The sequence below is a fragment of the Oncorhynchus keta genome, unplaced genomic scaffold (genome assembly GCF_023373465.1).
Source record: "Oncorhynchus keta strain PuntledgeMale-10-30-2019 unplaced genomic scaffold, Oket_V2 Un_scaffold_7639_pilon_pilon, whole genome shotgun sequence".
Classification (NCBI taxonomy): domain Eukaryota; kingdom Metazoa; phylum Chordata; class Actinopteri; order Salmoniformes; family Salmonidae; genus Oncorhynchus; species Oncorhynchus keta.
In genome coordinates this window covers 159,709-179,516 of record NW_026290996.1, presented here as the reverse complement: position 1 = coordinate 179,516, position 19,808 = coordinate 159,709, and the positions used below count along the sequence as shown (strand labels likewise).

Sequence of the window (19,808 nt, the reverse complement as noted above, 5' to 3'; positions counted from 1 at the left end):
CAGCGGAAAGGCTTCTCTCCTCTGTGCCTTCTCTCATCCATTTTCAGCTGCCATAACCGGGCAAAACTCTTTCCGCACTGGGAGCAGTGGAATGGCTTTTCTCCCGTGTGTATCATCTCATGTCGTTTCAGGCAAAATAACATGGCAAAACTCTTTCCACACTGGGAGCAGTGGAAAGGCTTTTCTCCCGTATGTATCATCTCGTGCCTTTTCAGGGACCCTAACCGGGAAAAACTCTTTCCACAGTGGGAGCAGTGGTGTTGTCCTGCTGGGTTGGACGTCTCTGGCTCCTCTGAGTCTGTTCTTTCACCTGCCAAAAATAAATAGAGTTTATTTAAAAGAGAGACCTGAATGAAATAACTGTCTTCCTATGAAGACAGTCAACTCGTTTTAGTGAAATTACTGGAAGTCTACAGGTATGTTAGCGGATGCTAGTTAGCATTGGCTATTGTTTTGAACTGTTAGATATTTCTTTTATTTATACAGGTTTTTCTCATTGACATAACATGGGCCAGTTACTGAAAGGTTGCCAGATCGAATCCCCGAGCTGACAAGGCAGTTAACCCACACACCTAAATATTTGTACACTGACTTGCTTTATCGTCCATCCAATGTAGCGATGACATGATTAGCAACATGCCTGGCATTTGAAAATATCATGCATTTTGTTTTACCCGAATTCAGAACTAGCTTTAAAATCATACAGATTCTGTTGTATGGTGTTAAATGCTCTTTGGGCATTTTCAAAAAGCTAAAGATAAACTACTACCACTTGAATAAAGAACAGAATCATCTGCATAAAAATGAACATCCGCTGTTCATGAACAGTGGACCCAAAATAGAACCTTGCGGAACACCTGAGCACAACTCTATGGACTCAACCATCCGCCATTACACCCATCCGCCATTACACATGGTGTACAATTTGATAGGTTATTTATTAACCAATCTAGAGCATGACCAGTAATACCCATATCATTTTTAACCTTTGCACCAACACAGCATGGTCCACGGTGTCAAATGCCAACAAATCAATAAAGACAGACAACACAATGTAACTTCTTGACAAGAGCACAATGGATGACGTTTAAAACCTTCAATGTTACTGAAACGGTGCTGTGGCCAGAACTAAAACCTGATTCCATTTAAGATGTTGTTTTCTTGGAGGCAGGCCTTCAGCTGCCTACTAAGTAAGGTCTCGAGGACCTTTGACAGTACAGACGATTTTGATATGGGTCGATAGCTGTCAAGTAGCGAAGGATCTCCACCATTCAGGAGAGGCAGCACAAAGCAGATTTCCATAACTTGGGGACTTCCTTAACATTAAGCGTGAGGTTAAAAATACATGTTATGGGGCCTTCCGGGTGGCGCTGCATCGCAGTGCTAGCTGTGCCACCAGAGACTCTGGGTTTGAATCCAGGCTCTGGGTCCATGGGGCGACGCACAATTGCCCTAGCGTTGTCCGGGTTAGGGAGGGTTTGGCTGGTAGTGATATCCTTGTCTCATCGCGCACTAGTGACTCCTGTGGCGGGCCTGGGCGCAGTGCACGCTAACCAGGTCTCCAGATGTACGGTGTTTCCTCCAACACATTGGTGCGGCTGGCTTCCGGGTTGGATGTGCACTGTGTTAAAGAAGCAGTGCGGCTTGGTTGGGTTGTGTTTCGGGGGATGCATGGCTTTCAACCTTCGTCTCTCCCGCGCCCGTACGGGAGTTGTAGCGATGAGACAAGATAGTAACTACTAACAATTGGATACCCCGAAATTGGGGAGAAAAAGGGGGTAAAATTTAAAACAAATTTAAAAAATACATGTTAAGGGGGAAGGAAGTGCACTGTTGGAGCTAGAAACACAAGCATTTAGTTAGATACTACTGCACTGTTGGAGCTAGAAACACAAGCATTTAGTTAGATACTACTGCACTGTTGGAGCTAGAAACACAAGCATTTAGTTAGATGCACTGTTGGACTGTTAGATACACTGAGTTGGAGCTAGAAACACAAGCATTTAGTTAGCTCCAACAGTACTGAGTTGATGTGTAGGGGTACTAGGTAATAACATGGCTGTATACACAGAGTACCAGTACTGGGTTGATGTGTAGGGGTACTAGGTAATAACATGGCTGTATACACAGAGTACCAGTACTGAGTTGATGTGTAGGGTACTAGGTAGTTGATGTGTAGGGTTCTCAAACATTGTACGAGGTAGTTGATGTGTAGGGGTACTAGGTAATAACATGGATGTATACACAGAGTACCAGTACTGAGTTGATGTGTAGGGGTACGAGGTAGTTGATGTGTAGGGTACTAGGTAATAACATTGCTGTATACACAGAGGTACCAGTACTGAGTACTGAGTTGATGTGTAGGAGAGAGGACACAAAGAGTATGCAATTGGGATCATCCCTGCGTTTTACATAAACCCCACGGTTCTCAAACATTGTACCTAGAGACCTACCGTCCTGTAGGTTCTCAAACATTGTACCTTGAGACCTACCGTCCTGTAGGTTCTCAAACATTGTACCTGGAAACCTACCATCCTGTAGGTTCTCAAACATTGTACCTGGAGACCTACCGTCCTGTAGGTTCTCAAACATTGTACCTGGAGACCTACCGTCCTGTAGGTTCTCAAACATTGTACCTAGAGACCTACCGTCCAGTAGGTTCTCAAACATTGTACCTAGAGACCTACCGTCCAGTAGGTTCTCAAACATTGTACCTGAGACCTACCGTCCAGTAGGTTCTCAAACATTGTACCTAGAGACCTACCGTCCAGTAGGTTCTCAAACATTGTACCTAGAGACCTACCGTCCAGTAGGTTCTCAAACATTGTACCTAGAGACCTACCGTCCAGTAGGTTCTCAAACATTGTACCTAGAGACCTACCGTCCTGTAGGTTCTCAAACATTGTACCTAGAGACCTACCGTCCAGTAGGTTCTCAAACATTGTACCTAGAGACCTACCGTCCAGTAGGTTCTCAAACATTGTACCTAGAGACCTACCGTCCAGTAGGTTCTCAAACATTGTACCTAGAGACCTACCGTCCAGTAGGTTCTCAAACATTGTACCTAGAGACCTACCGTCCTGTAGGTTCTCAAACATTGTACCAAGACCTAATCAAGTAGGTTCTCAAACATGTACCTGAGACCTACCGTCCTGAAAACATTGTACAAGACCTACCGTTGTAGGTTCTCAAACATTGTACCTCCTACCGTCCAGGGTTCTCAAACATGTTTACCTAGAGACCTACCGTCCAGTAGGTTCTCAAACAATGCCTGAGACCTGGTAGGTTCTCAAACATTGTACCTAGAGACCTACCGGGGTAGGTTCTCAAACATTGTGTAGTGGACCTACCGTCCAGTAGTTGATGTGTACCTGGAGTGCTCCTACCGGGTTCTGAAACATGTGTAGAGACCTACCGTCCTGTAGGTTGATGTGTAGGGACCTACCAGGTAGTTGATGTGTAGGGGTACGGGGTAGTTGATGTGTAGGGACCTAGGGTAGTTGATGTGTAGGGATTGTACGAGGTAGTTGATGTGTAGGGGTACTAGGTAGTTGATGTGTAGGGGTACGGGGTAGTTGATGTGTAGGGGTACGAGGTAGTTGATGTGTAGGGGTACTAGGTAGTTGATGTGTAGGGGGGGGGGTAGTTGATGTGTAGGGGTACCAGGTAGTTGATGTGTAGGGGTACTAGGTAGTTGATGTGTAGGGGTACTAGGTAGTTGATGTGTAGGGGTACGAGGTAGTTGATGTGTAGGGGTACCAGGTAGTTGATGTGTAGGGGTACCAGGTAGTTGATGTGTAGGGTACTAGGTAGTTGATGTGTAGGGGTAGTTGATGGTAATAACATGGCTGTATACACTGAGTACCAGTACTGAGTTGGGTATGAGGTAATAACATGGCTGTATACACACAGAGTCCCTGGTCTAACTAATGAGTCCCTGGTCTAACTAATGAGTCCCTGGTCTAACTAATGAGTCCCTGGTCTAACTAATGAGTCCCTGGTCTAACTAATGCTGAGTGACACTGTGAATTGCTTAGTAACTGTGTAAATGTTGTTGCATGTTTTATAATAACATTCATTTGTTAATAATTTTTTTAAATACAATATTATTACTTGAAAATGTTATTCGTATAAGACGCTATGAGCCTCAGCTTCCTGGAATCCAATGTAGCTGCTGTTGGGGTAGTTAGATATAACTGCTGCCACCAAAAGCTGGGATGACCTGTCATTGGCCTTCACCTAGATGTTCTCCCCTCAACATCCACTCCAGTGTGAGGACCCGTCGTTGGCCTTGACCTAGATGTTCTCCCCTCAACATCCACTCCAGGGTGAGGACCAGTCGTTGGCCTTGACCTAGATGTTCTCCTCTCAACATCCACTCCAGGGTGAGGACCAGTCGTTGGCCTTGACCTAGATGTTCTCCCTCAACATCCACTCCAGGGTGAGGACCAGTCGTTGGCCTTGACCTAGATGTTCTCCCCTCAACATCCACTCCAGGGTGAGGACCAGTCGTTGGCCTTGACCTAGATGTTCTCCCCTCAACATCCACTCCAGGGTGAGGACCAGTCGTTGGCCTTGACCTAGATGTTCTCCTCTCAACATCCACTCCAGGGCGAGGAACCGTCGTTGGCCTTCACCTAGATGTTCTGCAGCATCCACTCCAGGGTGAGGACCCGTCGTTGGCCTTCACCTAGATGTTCTCCCCTCAACATCCACTCCAGGGTGAGGACCAGTCGTTGGCCTTCACCTAGATGTTCTCCCCTCAACATCCACTCCAGGGTGAGGACCAGTCGTTGGCCTCGACCTAGATGTTCTCCCCTCAACATCCACTCCAGGGTGAGGACCAGTCGTTGGCCTTCACCTAGATGTTCTCCCCTCAACATCCACTCCAGGGTGAGGACCAGTCGTTGGCCTCGACCTAGATGTTCTCCCCTCAACATCCACTCCAGGTTGAGGACCAGTCGTTGGCCTTCACCTAGATGCCTTGACCTAGATGTTCTCCCCTCAACATCCACTCCAGGGTGAGGACCAGTCGTTGGCCTTCACCTAGATGTTCTCCCCTCAGGGTACATCCACTCCAGGGTGAGGACCAGTCGTTGGCCTTGACCTAGATGTTCTCCCCTCAACATCCACTCCAGGGTGAGGACCAGTCGTTGGCCTTCACCTAGATGTTCTCCCCTCAACATCCACTCCAGGGTGAGGACCAGTCGTTGGCCTCGACCTAGATGTTCTCCCCTCAACATCCACTCCAGGGTGAGGACCAGTCGTTGGCCTTGACCTAGATGTTCTCCCCTCAACATCCACTCCAGGGTGAGGACCAGTCGTTGGCCTTGACCTAGATGTTCTCCCCTCAACATCCACTCCAGGGTGAGGACCAGTCGTTGGCCTTGACCTAGATGTTCTCCCCTCAACATCCACTCCAGGGTGAGGACCAGTCGTTGGCCTTGACCTAGATGTTCTCCCCTCAACATCCACTCCAGGGTGAGGACCAGTCGTTGGCCTTCACCTAGATGTTCTCCCCTCAACATCCACTCCAGGGTGAGGACCAGTCGTTGGCCTTGACCTAGATGTTCTCCCCTCAACATCCACTCCAGGGTGAGGACCAGTCGTTGGCCTTCACCTAGATGTTCTCCCCTCAACATCCACTCCAGGGTGAGGACCAGTCGTTGGCCTCGACCTAGATGTTCTCCCCTCAACATCCACTCCAGGGTGAGGACCAGTCGTTGGCCTTCACCTAGATGTTCTCCCCTCAACATCCACTCCAGGGTGAGGACCAGTCGTTGGCCTCGACCTAGATGTTCTCCCCTCAACATCCACTCCAGGGTGAGGACCAGTCGTTGGCCTTGACCTAGATGTTCTCCCCTCAACATCCACTCCAGGGTGAGGACCAGTCGTTGGCCTTCACCTAGATGTTCTCCCCTCAACATCCACTCCAGGGTGAGGACCAGTCGTTGGCCTCGACCTAGATGTTCTCCCCTCAACATCCACTCCAGGGTGAGGACCAGTCGTTGGCCTTGACCTAGATGTTCTCCCCTCAACATCCACTCCAGGGTGAGGACCAGTCGTTGGCCTCGACCTAGATGTTCTCCCCTCAACACCCACTCCAGGGTGAGGACCAGTCTTTGGCCTTCACCTAGATGTTCTCCCCTCAACATCCACTCCAGGGTGAGGACCAGTCGTTGGCCTTGACCTAGATGTTCTCCCCTCAACATCCACTCCAGGGTGAGGACCAGTCGTTGGCCTTGACCTAGATGTTCTCCCCTCAACATCCACTCCAGGGTGAGGACCAGTCGTTGGCCTTCACCTAGATGTTCTCCCCTCAACATCCACTCCAGGGTGAGGACCAGTCGTTGGCCTTGACCTAGATGTTCTCCCCTCAACATCCACTCCAGGGTGAGGACCAGTCGTTGGCCTTCACCTAGATGTTCTCCCCTCAACATCCACTCCAGGGCGAGAACCCGTCGTCAGTCTGATATTCTACCTCCTCCATTATCGGAATAAACTGGTCCCATTGTCGACAGCCGAGACATTCACTGTCTTTTGGTAGAAGTAGGCATCTCACTCAACTACACCACCAGTCCCCGTGCGTTCTGTGTGGAGTAAAGGTGGTCTAGAGAATTTTCCCCTCTGGTTGCACATTTAACATGCTGGTAGAAATGAGATCAAACAGATTTAAGTTTCCCTGCATTAAAGTCCCCGGCCACTAGGAGCACCACTTCTGGATGAGCATTTTCTATGACCTCATACAGTTTGTTGAGTGCAGTCTTAGTTCCAGCATCGGTCTGTGGTGGTAAATAGACATTATGGTTGTTATGTTTGTCTCTTGGTAAATAGTTAACCTGCCACCATCTCTTTGGTGAAGTGATGAGACCTGAAAATAGCTGTGCAGCGACGCTCCCCATTCAACCTGACAGAGCTTGAGAGGATCTGCAGAGAAGAATGGGAGAAACAAGTGTGCCAAGCTTGTAGCGTCATACCGACGAAGACTCGAGGCTGTAATCGCTGCCACGGGTGCTTCAACAACGTACTGAGTTAATAAGGGTCTGAAAAGTTATGTAAATGTGATATCAGTTATATATTTTTAAAAATTTCTAAAAACTTGTTTTCGCTTTATCATTATGGGGTATTGTGTGTAGATTGAAGATTTTATTTTAATACATTTTAGAATAAGGCTGTAACGTAACAAAAATGTTTTTTAAAAGTCGAGGGGTCTGAATACTTTCCGAATGCACTGTATATATATTTAGCTTAGATGTGCTCCATTTAAACAGTGGACAAAATGATTCAACTCAGTTTCTCCTTCAAGCACCGTCTCTCAATCCGTCCCCTGTGTCATGAGGCAGCATCGTAGTTGTGGAAACCAAGATTGTTCTCAGGGCAGGCCTGGTTGTATAGCTAGATATGTCCAAGTCGCATCGGGACAGTTTTAGCATTTTTAGCTAACCTAATTCTACTAACCTACCACGTTAATGATCCTAACCTTAACCTAATTCTACTAACCTACCACGTTAATTATCCTGACCTTAACCTAATTCTACTAACCTACCACATTAATGATCCTAACCTTAACCTAATTCTACTAACCCACCACGTTAATGATCCCAACCTTAACCTAATTCTACTAACCTACCACGTTAATTATCCCAACCTTAACCTAATTCTACTAACCTACCACATTAATTATCCCAACCTTAACCTAATTCTACTAACCTACCACGTTAATTATCCTGACCTTAACCTAATTCTACTAACCTACCACGTTAATTATCCCAACCTAATTCTACTAACCTACCAAGTTAATTATCCCAACCTTAACCTAATTCTACTAACCTACCACATTAATTATCCTAACCTTAACCTAATTCTACTAACCTACCACATTAATTATCCCAACCTTAACCTAATTCTACTAACCTACCACATTAATTATCCCAACCTTAACCTAATTCTACTAACCTACCACGTTAATTATCCTGACCTTAACATAATTCTACTAACCTACCACGTTAATTATCCCAACCTTAACCTAATTCTACTAACCTACCACGTTAATTATCCCAACCTTAACCTAATTCTACTAACCTACCACGTTAATTATCCCAACCTTAACCTAATTCTACTAACCTACCACGTTAATTATCCCAACCTTAACCTAATTCTACTAACCTACCACGTTAATTATCCCAACCTTAACCTAATTCTACTAACCTACCACGTTAATTATCCCAACCTTAACCTAATTCTACTAACCTACCACGTTAATTATCCCAACCTTAACCTAATTCTACTAACCTAACCTAACCACTACTAACCTACCACATTAATTATCCCAACCCTAACTACTAACCTGCTACGTTAATTATCCCAACCTTAACCTAATTCTACTAACCTACCACGTTAATTATCCCAACCTTAACCTAATTCTACTAACCTACCACGTTAATTATCCCAACCTTAACCTAATTCTACTAACCTACCACGTTAATTATCCTTAACCTAATTCTACTAACCTGCTACATTAATTATCCCAATTCCTATTTTAAAGGTCCCTGATTTTAAAATCAGTATTTCTGTTAATAATTATCATTTGTAATGGATTCTTATCCACATGTGGGAAGGTAACAATGTCTCTCACAAACAAGGGAACTAACAAAGAAACTCCCTGGGACAACCAAAACCAAACAGGTTGACATGGAACTAGGAAATGTGCCCTAAACGATTCCCACCATGGATGCCCAAATAAGGAGAGCCAAACGAAAAGACAAGCCCACACCAACTTAAGACAGGGAGTCAACAGAAAGCTCTATAGGAAACAGGGAAGACAGGGAGTCAACAGGAAGCAGAGCTATAGGAAACAGGGAAGACAGGGAGTCAACAGGAAGCAGAGCTATAGGAAACAGGGAAGACAGGGAGTCAACAGAAAGCTCTATAGGAAACAGGGAAGACAGGGAGTCAACAGGAAGCAGAGCTATAGGAAACAGGGAAGACAGGGAGTCAACAGGAAGCAGAGCTATAGGAAACAGGGAAGACAGGGAGTCAACAGGAAGCAGAGCTATAGGAAACAGGGAAGACAGGGAGTCAACAGGAAACAGAGCTATAGGAAACAGGGAAGACAGGGAGTCAACAGGAAGCAGAGCTATAGGAAACAGGGAAGACAGGAGTCAACAGGAAGCAGAGCTATAGGAAACAGGGAAGACAGGGAGTCAACAGGAAGCAGAGCTATAGGAAACAGGGAAGACAGGGAGTCAACAGGAAGCAGAGCTATAGGAAACAGGGAAGACAGGAGTCAACAGGAAGCAGAGCTATAGGAAACAGGGAAGACAGGGAGTCAACAGGAAGCAGAGCTATAGGAAACAGGGAAGACAGGGAGTCAACAGAAAGCAGAGCTATAGGAAACAGGGAAGACAGGGAGTCAACAGAAAGCAGAGCTATAGGAAACAGGGAAGACAGGGAGTCAACAGGAAGCAGAGCTATAGGAAACAGGGAAGACAGGGAGTCAACAGGAAGCAGAGCTATAGGAAACAGGGAAGACAGGGAGTCAACAGGAAGCAGAGCTATAGGAAACAGGGAAGACAGGGAGTCAACAGGAAGCAGAGCTATAGGAAACAGGGAAGACAGGGAGTCAACAGAAAGCAGAGCTATAGGAAACAGGGAAGACAGGGAGTCAACAGGAAGCAGAGCTATAGGAAACAGGGAAGACAGGGAGTCAACAGGAAGCAGAGCTATAGGAAACAGGGAAGACAGGGAGTCAACAGGAAGCAGAGCTATAGGAAACAGGGAAGACAGGGAGTCAACAGGAAACAGAGCTATAGGAAACAGGGAAGACAGGGAGTCAACAGAAAGCAGAGCTATAGGAAACAGGGAAGACAGGGAGTCAACAGGAAACAGAGCTATAGGAAACAGGGAAGACAGGGAGTCAACAGAAAGCAGAGCTATAGGAAACAGGGAAGACAGGGAGTCAACAGGAAGCAGAGCTATAGGAAACAGGGAAGACAGGGAGTCAACAGGAAGCAGAGCTATAGGAAACAGGGAAGACAGGGAGTCAACAGGAAACAGAGCTATAGGAAACAGGGAAGACAGGGAGTCAACAGGAAACAGAGCTATAGGAAACAGGGAAGACAGGGAGTCAACAGGAAGCAGAGCTATAGGAAACAGGGAAGACAGGGAGTCAACAGGAAGCAGAGCTATAGGAAACAGGGAAGACAGGGAGTCAACAGAAAGCAGAGCTATAGGAAACAGGGAAGACAGGGAGTCAACAGAAAGCAGAGCTATAGGAAACAGGGAAGACAGGGAGTCAACAGGAAGCAGAGCTATAGGAAACAGGGAAGACAGGGAGTCAACAGAAGGCAGAGCTATAGGAAACAGGGAAGACAGGGAGTCAACAGGAAACAGAGCTATAGGAAACAGGGAAGACAGGGAGTCAACAGGAAACAGAGCTATAGGAAACAGGGAAGACAGGGAGTCAACAGGAAACAGAGCTATAGGAAACAGGGAAGACAGGGAGTCAACAGAAAGCAGAGCTATAGGAAACAGGGAAGACAGGGAGTCAACAGGAAGCAGAGCTATAGGAAACAGGGAAGACAGGGAGTCAACAGGAAGCAGAGCTATAGGAAACAGGGAAGACAGGGAGTCAACAGGAAGCAGAGCTATAGGAAACAGGGAAGACAGGGAGTCAACAGAAAGCAGAGCTATAGGAAACAGGGAAGACAGGGAGTCAACAGAAAGCAGAGCTATAGGAAACAGGGAAGACAGGGAGTCAACAGGAAGCAGAGCTATAGGAAACAGGGAAGACAGGGAGTCAACAGGAAGCAGAGCTGTAGGAAACAGGGAAGACAGGGAGTCAACAGGAAGCAGAGCTATAGGAAACAGGGAAGACAGGGAGTCAACAGGAAGCTCTATAGGAAACAGGGAAGACAGGGAGTCAACAGAAAGCTCTATAGGAAACAGGGAAGACAGGGAGTCAACAGGAAGCAGAGCTATAGGAAACAGGGAAGACAGGGAGTCAACAGGAAGCAGAGCTATAGGAAACAGGGAAGACAGGGAGTCAACAGAAAGCAGAGCTATAGGAAACAGGGAAGACAGGGAGTCAACAGGAAGCAGAGCTATAGGAAACAGGGAAGACAGGGAGTCAACAGGAAGCAGAGCTATAGGAAACAGGGAAGACAGGGAGTCAACAGGAAGCAGAGCTATAGGAAACAGGGAAGACAGGGAGTCAACAGGAAGCAGAGCTATAGGAAACAGGGAAGACAGGGAGTCAACAGGAAGCAGAGCTATAGGAAACAGGGAAGACAGGGAGTCAACAGGAAGCAGAGCTATAGGAAACAGGGAAGACAGGGAGTCAACAGGAAGCAGAGCTATAGGAAACAGGGAAGACAGGGAGTCAACAGGAAGCAGAGCTATAGGAAACAGGGAAGACAGGGAGTCAACAGGAAGCAGAGCTATAGGAAACAGGGAAGACAGGGAGTCAACAGGAAACAGAGCTATAGGAAACAGGGAAGACAGGGAGTCAACAGGAAGCAGAGCTATAGGAAACAGGGAAGACAGGGAGTCAACAGGAAGCAGAGCTATAGGAAACAGGGAAGACAGGGAGTCAACAGGAAGCAGAGCTATAGGAAACAGGGAAGACAGGGAGTCAACAGGAAGCAGAGCTATAGGAAACAGGGAAGACAGGGAGTCAACAGGAAACAGAGCTATAGGAAACAGGGAAGACAGGGAGTCAACAGAAAGCAGAGCTATAGGAAACAGGGAAGACAGGGAGTCAACAGGAAGCACTATAGGAAACAGGGAAGACAGGGAGTCAACAGAAGGCAGAGCTATAGGAAACAGGGAAGACAGGGAGTCAACAGAAAGCAGAGCTATAGGAAACAGGGAAGACAGGGAGTCAACAGAAGGCAGAGCTATAGGAAACAGGGAAGACAGGGAGTCAACAGAAGGCAGAGCTATAGGAAACAGGGAAGACAGGGAGTCAACAGGAAACAGAGCTATAGGAAACAGGGAAGACAGGGAGTCAACAGGAAACAGAGCTATAGGAAACAGGGAAGACAGGGAGTCAACAGGAAACAGAGCTATAGGAAACAGGGAAGACAGGAGTCAACAGGAAGCAGAGCTATAGGAAACAGGGAAGACAGGGAGTCAACAGGAAGCAGAGCTATAGGAAACAGGGAAGACAGGGAGTCAACAGGAAGCAGAGCTATAGGAAACAGGGAAGACAGGGAGTCAACAGGAAGCAGAGCTATAGGAAACAGGGAAGACAGGGAGTCAACAGAAAGCTCTATAGGAAACAGGGAAGACAGGGAGTCAACAGGAAGCAGAGCTATAGGAAACAGGGAAGACAGGGAGTCAACAGGAAGCAGAGCTGTAGGAAACAGGGAAGACAGGGAGTCAACAGGAAGCAGAGCTGTAGGAAACAGGGAAGACAGGGAGTCAACAGGAAGCAGAGCTATAGGAAACAGGGAAGACAGGGAGTCAACAGGAAGCTCTATAGGAAACAGGGAAGACAGGGAGTCAACAGAAAGCTCTATAGGAAACAGGGAAGACAGGGAGTCAACAGGAAGCAGAGCTATAGGAAACAGGGAAGACAGGGAGTCAACAGAAAGCAGAGCTATAGGAAACAGGGAAGACAGGGAGTCAACAGAAAGCAGAGCTATAGGAAACAGGGAAGACAGGGAGTCAACAGGAAACAGAGCTATAGGAAACAGGGAAGACAGGGAGTCAACAGAAGGCAGAGCTATAGGAAACAGGGAAGACAGGGAGTCAACAGGAAACAGAGCTATAGGAAACAGGGAAGACAGGGAGTCAACAGAAAGCAGAGCTATAGGAAACAGGGAAGACAGGGAGTCAACAGGAAGCAGAGCTATAGGAAACAGGGAAGACAGGGAGTCAACAGGAAGCAGAGCTATAGGAAACAGGGAAGACAGGGAGTCAACAGGAAGCAGAGCTGTAGGAAACAGGGAAGACAGGGAGTCAACAGGAAACAGAGCTATAGGAAACAGGGAAGACAGGGAGTCAACAGAAAGCAGAGCTATAGGAAACAGGGAAGACAGGGAGTCAACAGGAAGCAGAGCTATAGGAAACAGGGAAGACAGGGAGTCAACAGAAAGCAGAGCTATAGGAAACAGGGAAGACAGGGAGTCAACAGAAAGCAGAGCTATAGGAAACAGGGAAGACAGGGAGTCAACAGAAAGCAGAGCTATAGGAAACAGGGAAGACAGGGAGTCAACAGGAAGCAGAGCTATAGGAAACAGGGAAGACAGGGAGTCAACAGGAAACAGAGCTATAGGAAACAGGGAAGACAGGGAGTCAACAGGAAACAGAGCTATAGGAAACAGGGAAGACAGGGAGTCAACAGGAAACAGAGCTATAGGAAACAGGGAAGACAGGGAGTCAACAGGAAGCAGAGCTATAGGAAACAGGGAAGACAGGGAGTCAACAGGAAGCAGAGCTATAGGAAACAGGGAAGACAGGGAGTCAACAGCAAACAGAGCTATAGGAAACAGGGAAGACAGGGAGTCAACAGGAAGCAGAGCTATAGGAAACAGGGAAGACAGGGAGTCAACAGGAAACAGAGCTATAGGAAACAGGGAAGACAGGGAGTCAACAGGAAGCAGAGCTATAGGAAACAGGGAAGACAGGGAGTCAACAGGAAACAGAGCTATAGGAAACAGGGAAGACAGGAGTCAACAGGAAGCAGAGCTATAGGAAACAGGGAAGACAGGGAGTCAACAGGAAGCAGAGCTATAGGAAACAGGGAAGACAGGAAGCACTATAGGAAACAGGGAGGGAGTCAACAGGAAGCAGAGCTATAGGAAACAGGGAAGACAGGGAGTCAACAGGAAAGAGCTATAGGAAACAGGGAAGACAGGACAGGAAGCAGAGCTATAGGAAACAGGAAGACAGGGTCAACAGGAAAGAGCTGCTATAAACAGGGAAGACAGGGAGTCAACAGGAACTAAGAGCTATAGGAAACAGGGAAGAACTAATGAGAGCTATAAAACAGGGAAGACAGTGATAAAGAACTTGGTTCACACTTAAACAGGGAGAACCAGAACAAACAAGCTCTCTATAACATCTATCATGCCAACTGATGAACAGGCCAGCAGAGCTGCTTAAGGATCACCTGAACTAATGGGCAGTACAGGTGAAAGAACGCTGCTTATAACTGACAGAAGATGACAAGACCTGCTGATAACAGCCAGTGACTAGAGAGATGACACAGAACTAATGAGCTGCTATACAACAGTGAATACACTGACCACAGAACTAATGAGCTGCTATACAACAGTGAATACACTGACCACAGAACTAATGAGCTGCTATATAACAGTGAACACAGAACTAATGAGCTGCTATATAACAGTGAATACACTGACCACAGAACTAATGAGCTGCTATATAACAGTGAACACACTGACCACAGAACTAATGAGCTGCTATACAACCACAGAACTAACACACAGTGACCACAGAACTAATGAGCTGCTATATAACAGTGAATGACTGACCACAGAACTAATGAGCTGCTATATAACAGTGAATACACTGACCACAGAACTAATGAGCTGCTTTATATAACAGTACAACAGTGAATACACTGACCACAGAACTAATGAGCTGCTATATAACAGTGACCACATAACTAATGAGCTGCTCTACAACAGTGAATGACCACAGAACTGAGCTGCTACAGAACTAATGAGCTGCTGTACTGACCACAGAACTAATGAGCTGCTATATAACAGTGAATACACTGACCACAGAACTAATGAGCTGCTATATAACAGTGAATACACTGACCACAGAACTAATGAGCTGCTATATAACAGTGAACACACTGACCACAGAACTGTAACAGAAGCAGATTGTAGTCTCATCCACACACCACTGTTCTTACTTGAATCTGAATCTCCCTCTTCTTCTCCTCTCACAGTTCCACGCAGACCCGGTGTTTTCCTGCAGTCGACCAGCCGCACAGACACCCTCTTCAGACCCCACAGTAAGGCAACAGTGGGAGAGGCACGACCTGGGGACTCTGGGAGAGGGAAAGACATGTCCTGGAAACCACAAAAATAAACAATCAACTTAGGGTGGGAAACACTCTCCTACCTTGATTCCTCTCGTTCTCTGGACCTCCTGCTATAAATGTTGTGGAGGAGAAAGTCCAAGAGGAGGAACCTCAGATCAGAAACATACCCTCCTTCATTCCTAATTCTCTGGACCTCCTGCTATAAATGTTGTGGAGGAGAAAGTCCAAGAGGAGGAACCTCAGATCAGAAACATACCCTCCTTCATTCCTAATTCTCTGGACCTCCTGCTATAAATGTTGTGGAGGAGAAAGTCCAAGAGGAGGAACCTCAGATCAGAAACACACCTACCTTCATTCCTAATTCTCTGGACCTCCTGCTATAAATGTTATGGAGGAGAAAGTCCAATCAGAATCATCTGTATTTGCCAAAAACATTCACATATCAGTATTTGGATGAACCTCAGATGTTCTCCTCCAATGGATTTATAGGAGGAGGTCCAGGAATTAAGGAAGGAATGTTGAGAACCAGAAACCCTTTGTGACTGGGATGTACTCACAACACTCCCCCTCTGCTCTGGGGTGTGGCTCTCTGGAGCCGACTCCGCCTTCAGCCTGTTGCTAGGAAACCAATCCTTGTCTTTCACGTCGCAGTGAATAGCATCGTCATCACCACCAAACTGTCTGGGACTCACGGGTGTCACATTAGATTCTCCCTGTGTCTTTCTGATGTCCTCCTTCACTGTAGAGCCCTGGGAGGGCCAGGAAACTGCATATTGCCTCGTTTTTAGATCTGTAAAGGGAAGAGAGTTTGACTAGAGGTAAAAACATAGGTTATAGCTCGCTCCCTCATCTGATTCCAAACATACTACCGGTAAAAACATAGGTTATAGCTCGCTCCCTCATCTGATTCCAAACATACTACCGGTAAAAACATAGGTTATAGCTCGCTCCCTCATCTGATTCCAAACATATCACTTATCATCCTAGGACCTTCTGTCGGAGAGCAATAGACAAGTGTAACGGATGTGAAACGGCTAGCTTAGTTAGCGGTGGTGCGCGCTAAATAGCGTTTCAATCGGTGACGTCACTCGCTCTGAGACCTTGAGGTAGTGGTTCCCCTTTTGCTCTGCAAGGGCCGCGGCTTTTGTGGAGCGATGGGTAACGATGCTTCGTGGGTGACTGTTGTTGATGTGTGCAGAAGGTTCCTGGTTCGCGCCCGGGTATGGGCGAGGGGACGGTCTAAAGTTACACTGTTACACAAGCGTACTCTGAATACAAACTAAACAAAAAATGATCTCCATGATCTCGCCATCACGGTTGACAACTCCATTGTGTCCTCCTCCCAGAGCGCTAAGAACCTTGGCGTGATCCTGGACAACACCCTGTCGTTCTCAACTAACATCAAGGCGGTGGCCCGTTCCTGTAGGTTCATGCTCTACAACATCCGCAGAGTACGACCCTGCCTCACACAGGAAGCGGCGCAGGTCCTAATCCAGGCACTTGTCATCTCCCGTCTGGATTACTGCAACTCGCTGTTGGCTGGGCTCCCTGCCTGTGCCATTAAACCCCTACAACTCATCCAGAACGCCGCTGCCCGTCTAGTGTTCAACCTTCCCAAGTTCTCTCACGTCACCCCGCTCCTCCACTCTCTCCACTGGCTTCCAGTTGAAGCTCGCATCCGCTACAAGACCATGGTGCTTGCCTACGGAGCTGTGAGGGAACGGCACCTCAGTACCTCCAGGCTCTGATCAGGCCCTACACCCAAACAAGGGCACTGCGTTCATCCACCTCTGGCCTGCTCGCCTCCCTACCACTGAGGAAGTACAGTTCCCGCTCAGCCCAGTCAAAACTGTTCGCTGCTCTGGCCCCCAATGGTGGAACAAACTCCCTCACGACGCCAGGACAGCGGAGTCAATCACCACCTTCCGGAGACACCTGAAACCCCACCTCTTTAAGGAATACCTAGGATAGGATAAAGTAATCCTTCTCACCCCCCTTAAAAGATTTAGATGCACTATTGTAAAGTGGCTGTTCCACTGGATGTCATAAGGTGAATGCACCAATTTGTAAGTCGCTCTGGATAAGAGCGTCTGCTAAATGACTTAAATGTAATGTAAATGTAAAAAAACGTAAATCCACTTTTTTAAAAAGTACTATTTTTTTAACGAGGTCTGTAGATTGCCCCTTTAAAACCGCACCCTGGTTCAAAAACTGCATAGTGTGTCCCCTGTTAAGACAATACTCACTGGTGTTAATCGGATCTTCAGTCTCCTCCTCTTTCACTACAAAATGTTCTTCTTTTAATGTGATATCCTCCTCTACCTCATCTTTCATTCTGAAAGCTTCTACCTCTTCTTCCACCGTGACAACCTCTATCCCCTCTTCCTCTTTCACCGTGACAGCCTCTATCCCTTCCTCCTCTTCCTCCGTTTTAATTCGACAAGCTTCTTCCGTTCCTTTCACTGTAATATCCTCCTCTTCTTCCTCTTTAACGACAATGTTCATCCCCATAGCTGCTTTCTCCGTCCAGCAGATCTCCTCTTCATTAGCAGGAGGAGAGTAGCTTAGTGAGCTCATTGTCAGGGATGTTAGCTAGCTAGCTACTTAGCATTAGCGACTAGCCTAATACTGGGCTCGGTAACACATTTGCAAATGTAATAACAAGCCAATTACGTTTAAATGAACTAGTAGATACGTTAACAGAACTGTGTTTAAATCACTCGGGGTGTTATTTGTGTAGCTACACGAACATGTTCGACGAGAGCTTCAATGTTTGTCCTTCTTGTCGGCTAACAGGCTACAGAGACGGTTGGACCGCGTCGTTCCAGAAGCGTCCACAGCGGTCGGTCGTCACTAGTTACCACAGCCTCAAAGTACAAAAAATAAATAAAAAAATAATTTAAAAAACACTAATTTCTACAATTTATCTTGTTAAATTTTGATTTCAATCAAAAAATCTTAACCACATTGCCAAAATTATGCCGAACCCTAAATTAAGACCAAAAAGCAAATGTTCGTTTTCATTATTTTTTTTGTTTTCGATGTCGTCCATTTTGACATTGTGGCTGTGGTAGCTAGTGGAAACCCGTGTGTCCACTGCATTATACGTCACGCGAGAAGCATCACCTGGAAAAACTCACTTCGTCATCTGCTGCCTGGAGTAACGCAGTTTATAAAAAAGATTCACTAAATCAAATCAAACGCATAGTTATTGGTCACATACACATGGTTAGCAGATGTTATTGGTCACATACACATGGTTAGCAGATGTTATTGGTCACATACACATGGTTAGCAGATGTTATTGGTCACATACACATGGTTAGCAGATGTTATTGGTCACATACACATGGTTAGCAGATGTTATGGTCACATACACATGGTTAGCAGATGTTATTGGTCACATACACATGGTTAGCAGATGTTATGGTCACATACACATGGTTAGCAGATGTTATTGGTCACATACACATGGTTAGCAGATGTTATTGGTCACATACACATGGTTAGCAGATGTTATTGGTCACATACACATGGTTAGCAGATGTTATTGGTCACATACACATGGTTAGCAGATGTTATTGGTCACATACACATGGTTAGCAGATGTTATTGGTCACATACACATGGTTAGCAGATGTTATTGGTCACATACACATGGTTAGCAGATGTTATTGGTCACATACACATGGTTAGCAGATGTTATTGGTCACATACACATGGTTAGCAGATGTTATTGGTCACATGCACATGGTTAGCAGATGTTAATGGTCACATACACATGGTTAGCAGATGTTATTGGTCACATACACATGGTTAGCAGATGCTAATGGTCACATACACATGATTAGCAGATGTTATTGGTCACATACACATGGTTAGCAGATGTTATTGGTCACATACACATGGTTAGCAGATGTTATTGGTCACATACACGTGGTTAGCAGATGTTAATGGTCACACACACATGGTTAGCAGATGTTATTGGTCACATACACATGGTTAGCAGATGTTATTGGTCACATACACATGGTTAGCAGATGTTATTGGTCACATACACATGGTTAGCAGATGTTATTGGTCACATACACATGGTTAGCAGCTATTTAATGGTCACATACACATGGTTAGCAGATGTTATTGGTCACATACACATGGTTAGCAGCTATTTAATGGTCACATACACATGGTTAGCAGATGTTATTGGTCACATACACATGGTTAGCAGATGTTAATGCGAGTGTAGTGAAATGCTTGTGCTTCTAGTTCGGACAAAAACAGTAATATCTAACAAATAATCTAACAAATTCACAACAACTACCTTTTACACACAAATGTAAGGAATGAAGAAGAATATGTGCATTTAAATATATGGATGAGCGATGGCCGTGTGGCATAGGCAAGATGCAGCAGATGGTATAGAGCAGTATATACATATGAGATGAGTGATGTTGGATATGTAAACATTATTAAAGTGCCGTTATTTAAAGTGACCAGTGATACCTTCATTAAGTCCATTTATTAAAGAGGCCAGAGATGGTTGTTGACAGCAGCCCCTCTATGTTAGTGATGGCTGTTTAACAGTCTGATGGCCTTGAGATAGAAGCTGTTTTTCAGCCTCTCTATGTTTGTGTTGGCTGTTTAGCAGTCTGATGGCCTTGAGATAGAAGCTGTTTTTCAGTCTCTCGGGCCCCGCTTTGATGCACCTGTACTGACCTCGCATTCTGGATGATAGCGAGGTGAACAGGCAGTGGCTCGGGTGGTTGTTGTCCTTGATGATCTTTTT

At 46.1% G+C, this 19,808-nt stretch overlaps 1 protein-coding gene and 1 long non-coding RNA gene across 2 annotated transcripts; both read right to left on the bottom strand.

Moving 5' to 3' along the window:
• Positions 1-6: 6 nt before the first annotated feature.
• Positions 7-18,017, bottom strand: LOC127929512 (uncharacterized). The gene is made up of 5 exons (XM_052517383.1): positions 17,269-18,017; positions 15,580-15,812; positions 15,103-15,221; positions 14,891-15,028; positions 7-310 (listed from the first exon to the last, which is right to left on the bottom strand). Exons 1-5 carry the CDS (start codon positions 17,597-17,599, stop codon positions 307-309), a joined length of 825 nt encoding a protein of 274 aa, XP_052373343.1. The 5' UTR covers positions 17,600-18,017; the 3' UTR covers positions 7-306.
• Positions 6,790-8,483, bottom strand: LOC127929513 (uncharacterized). The gene is made up of 5 exons (XR_008135040.1): positions 8,390-8,483; positions 8,021-8,292; positions 7,915-7,978; positions 7,501-7,710; positions 6,790-7,458 (listed from the first exon to the last, which is right to left on the bottom strand). It is a non-coding gene; the product is annotated as an uncharacterized LOC127929513 (long non-coding RNA).
• Positions 18,018-19,808: the final 1,791 nt, after the last annotated feature.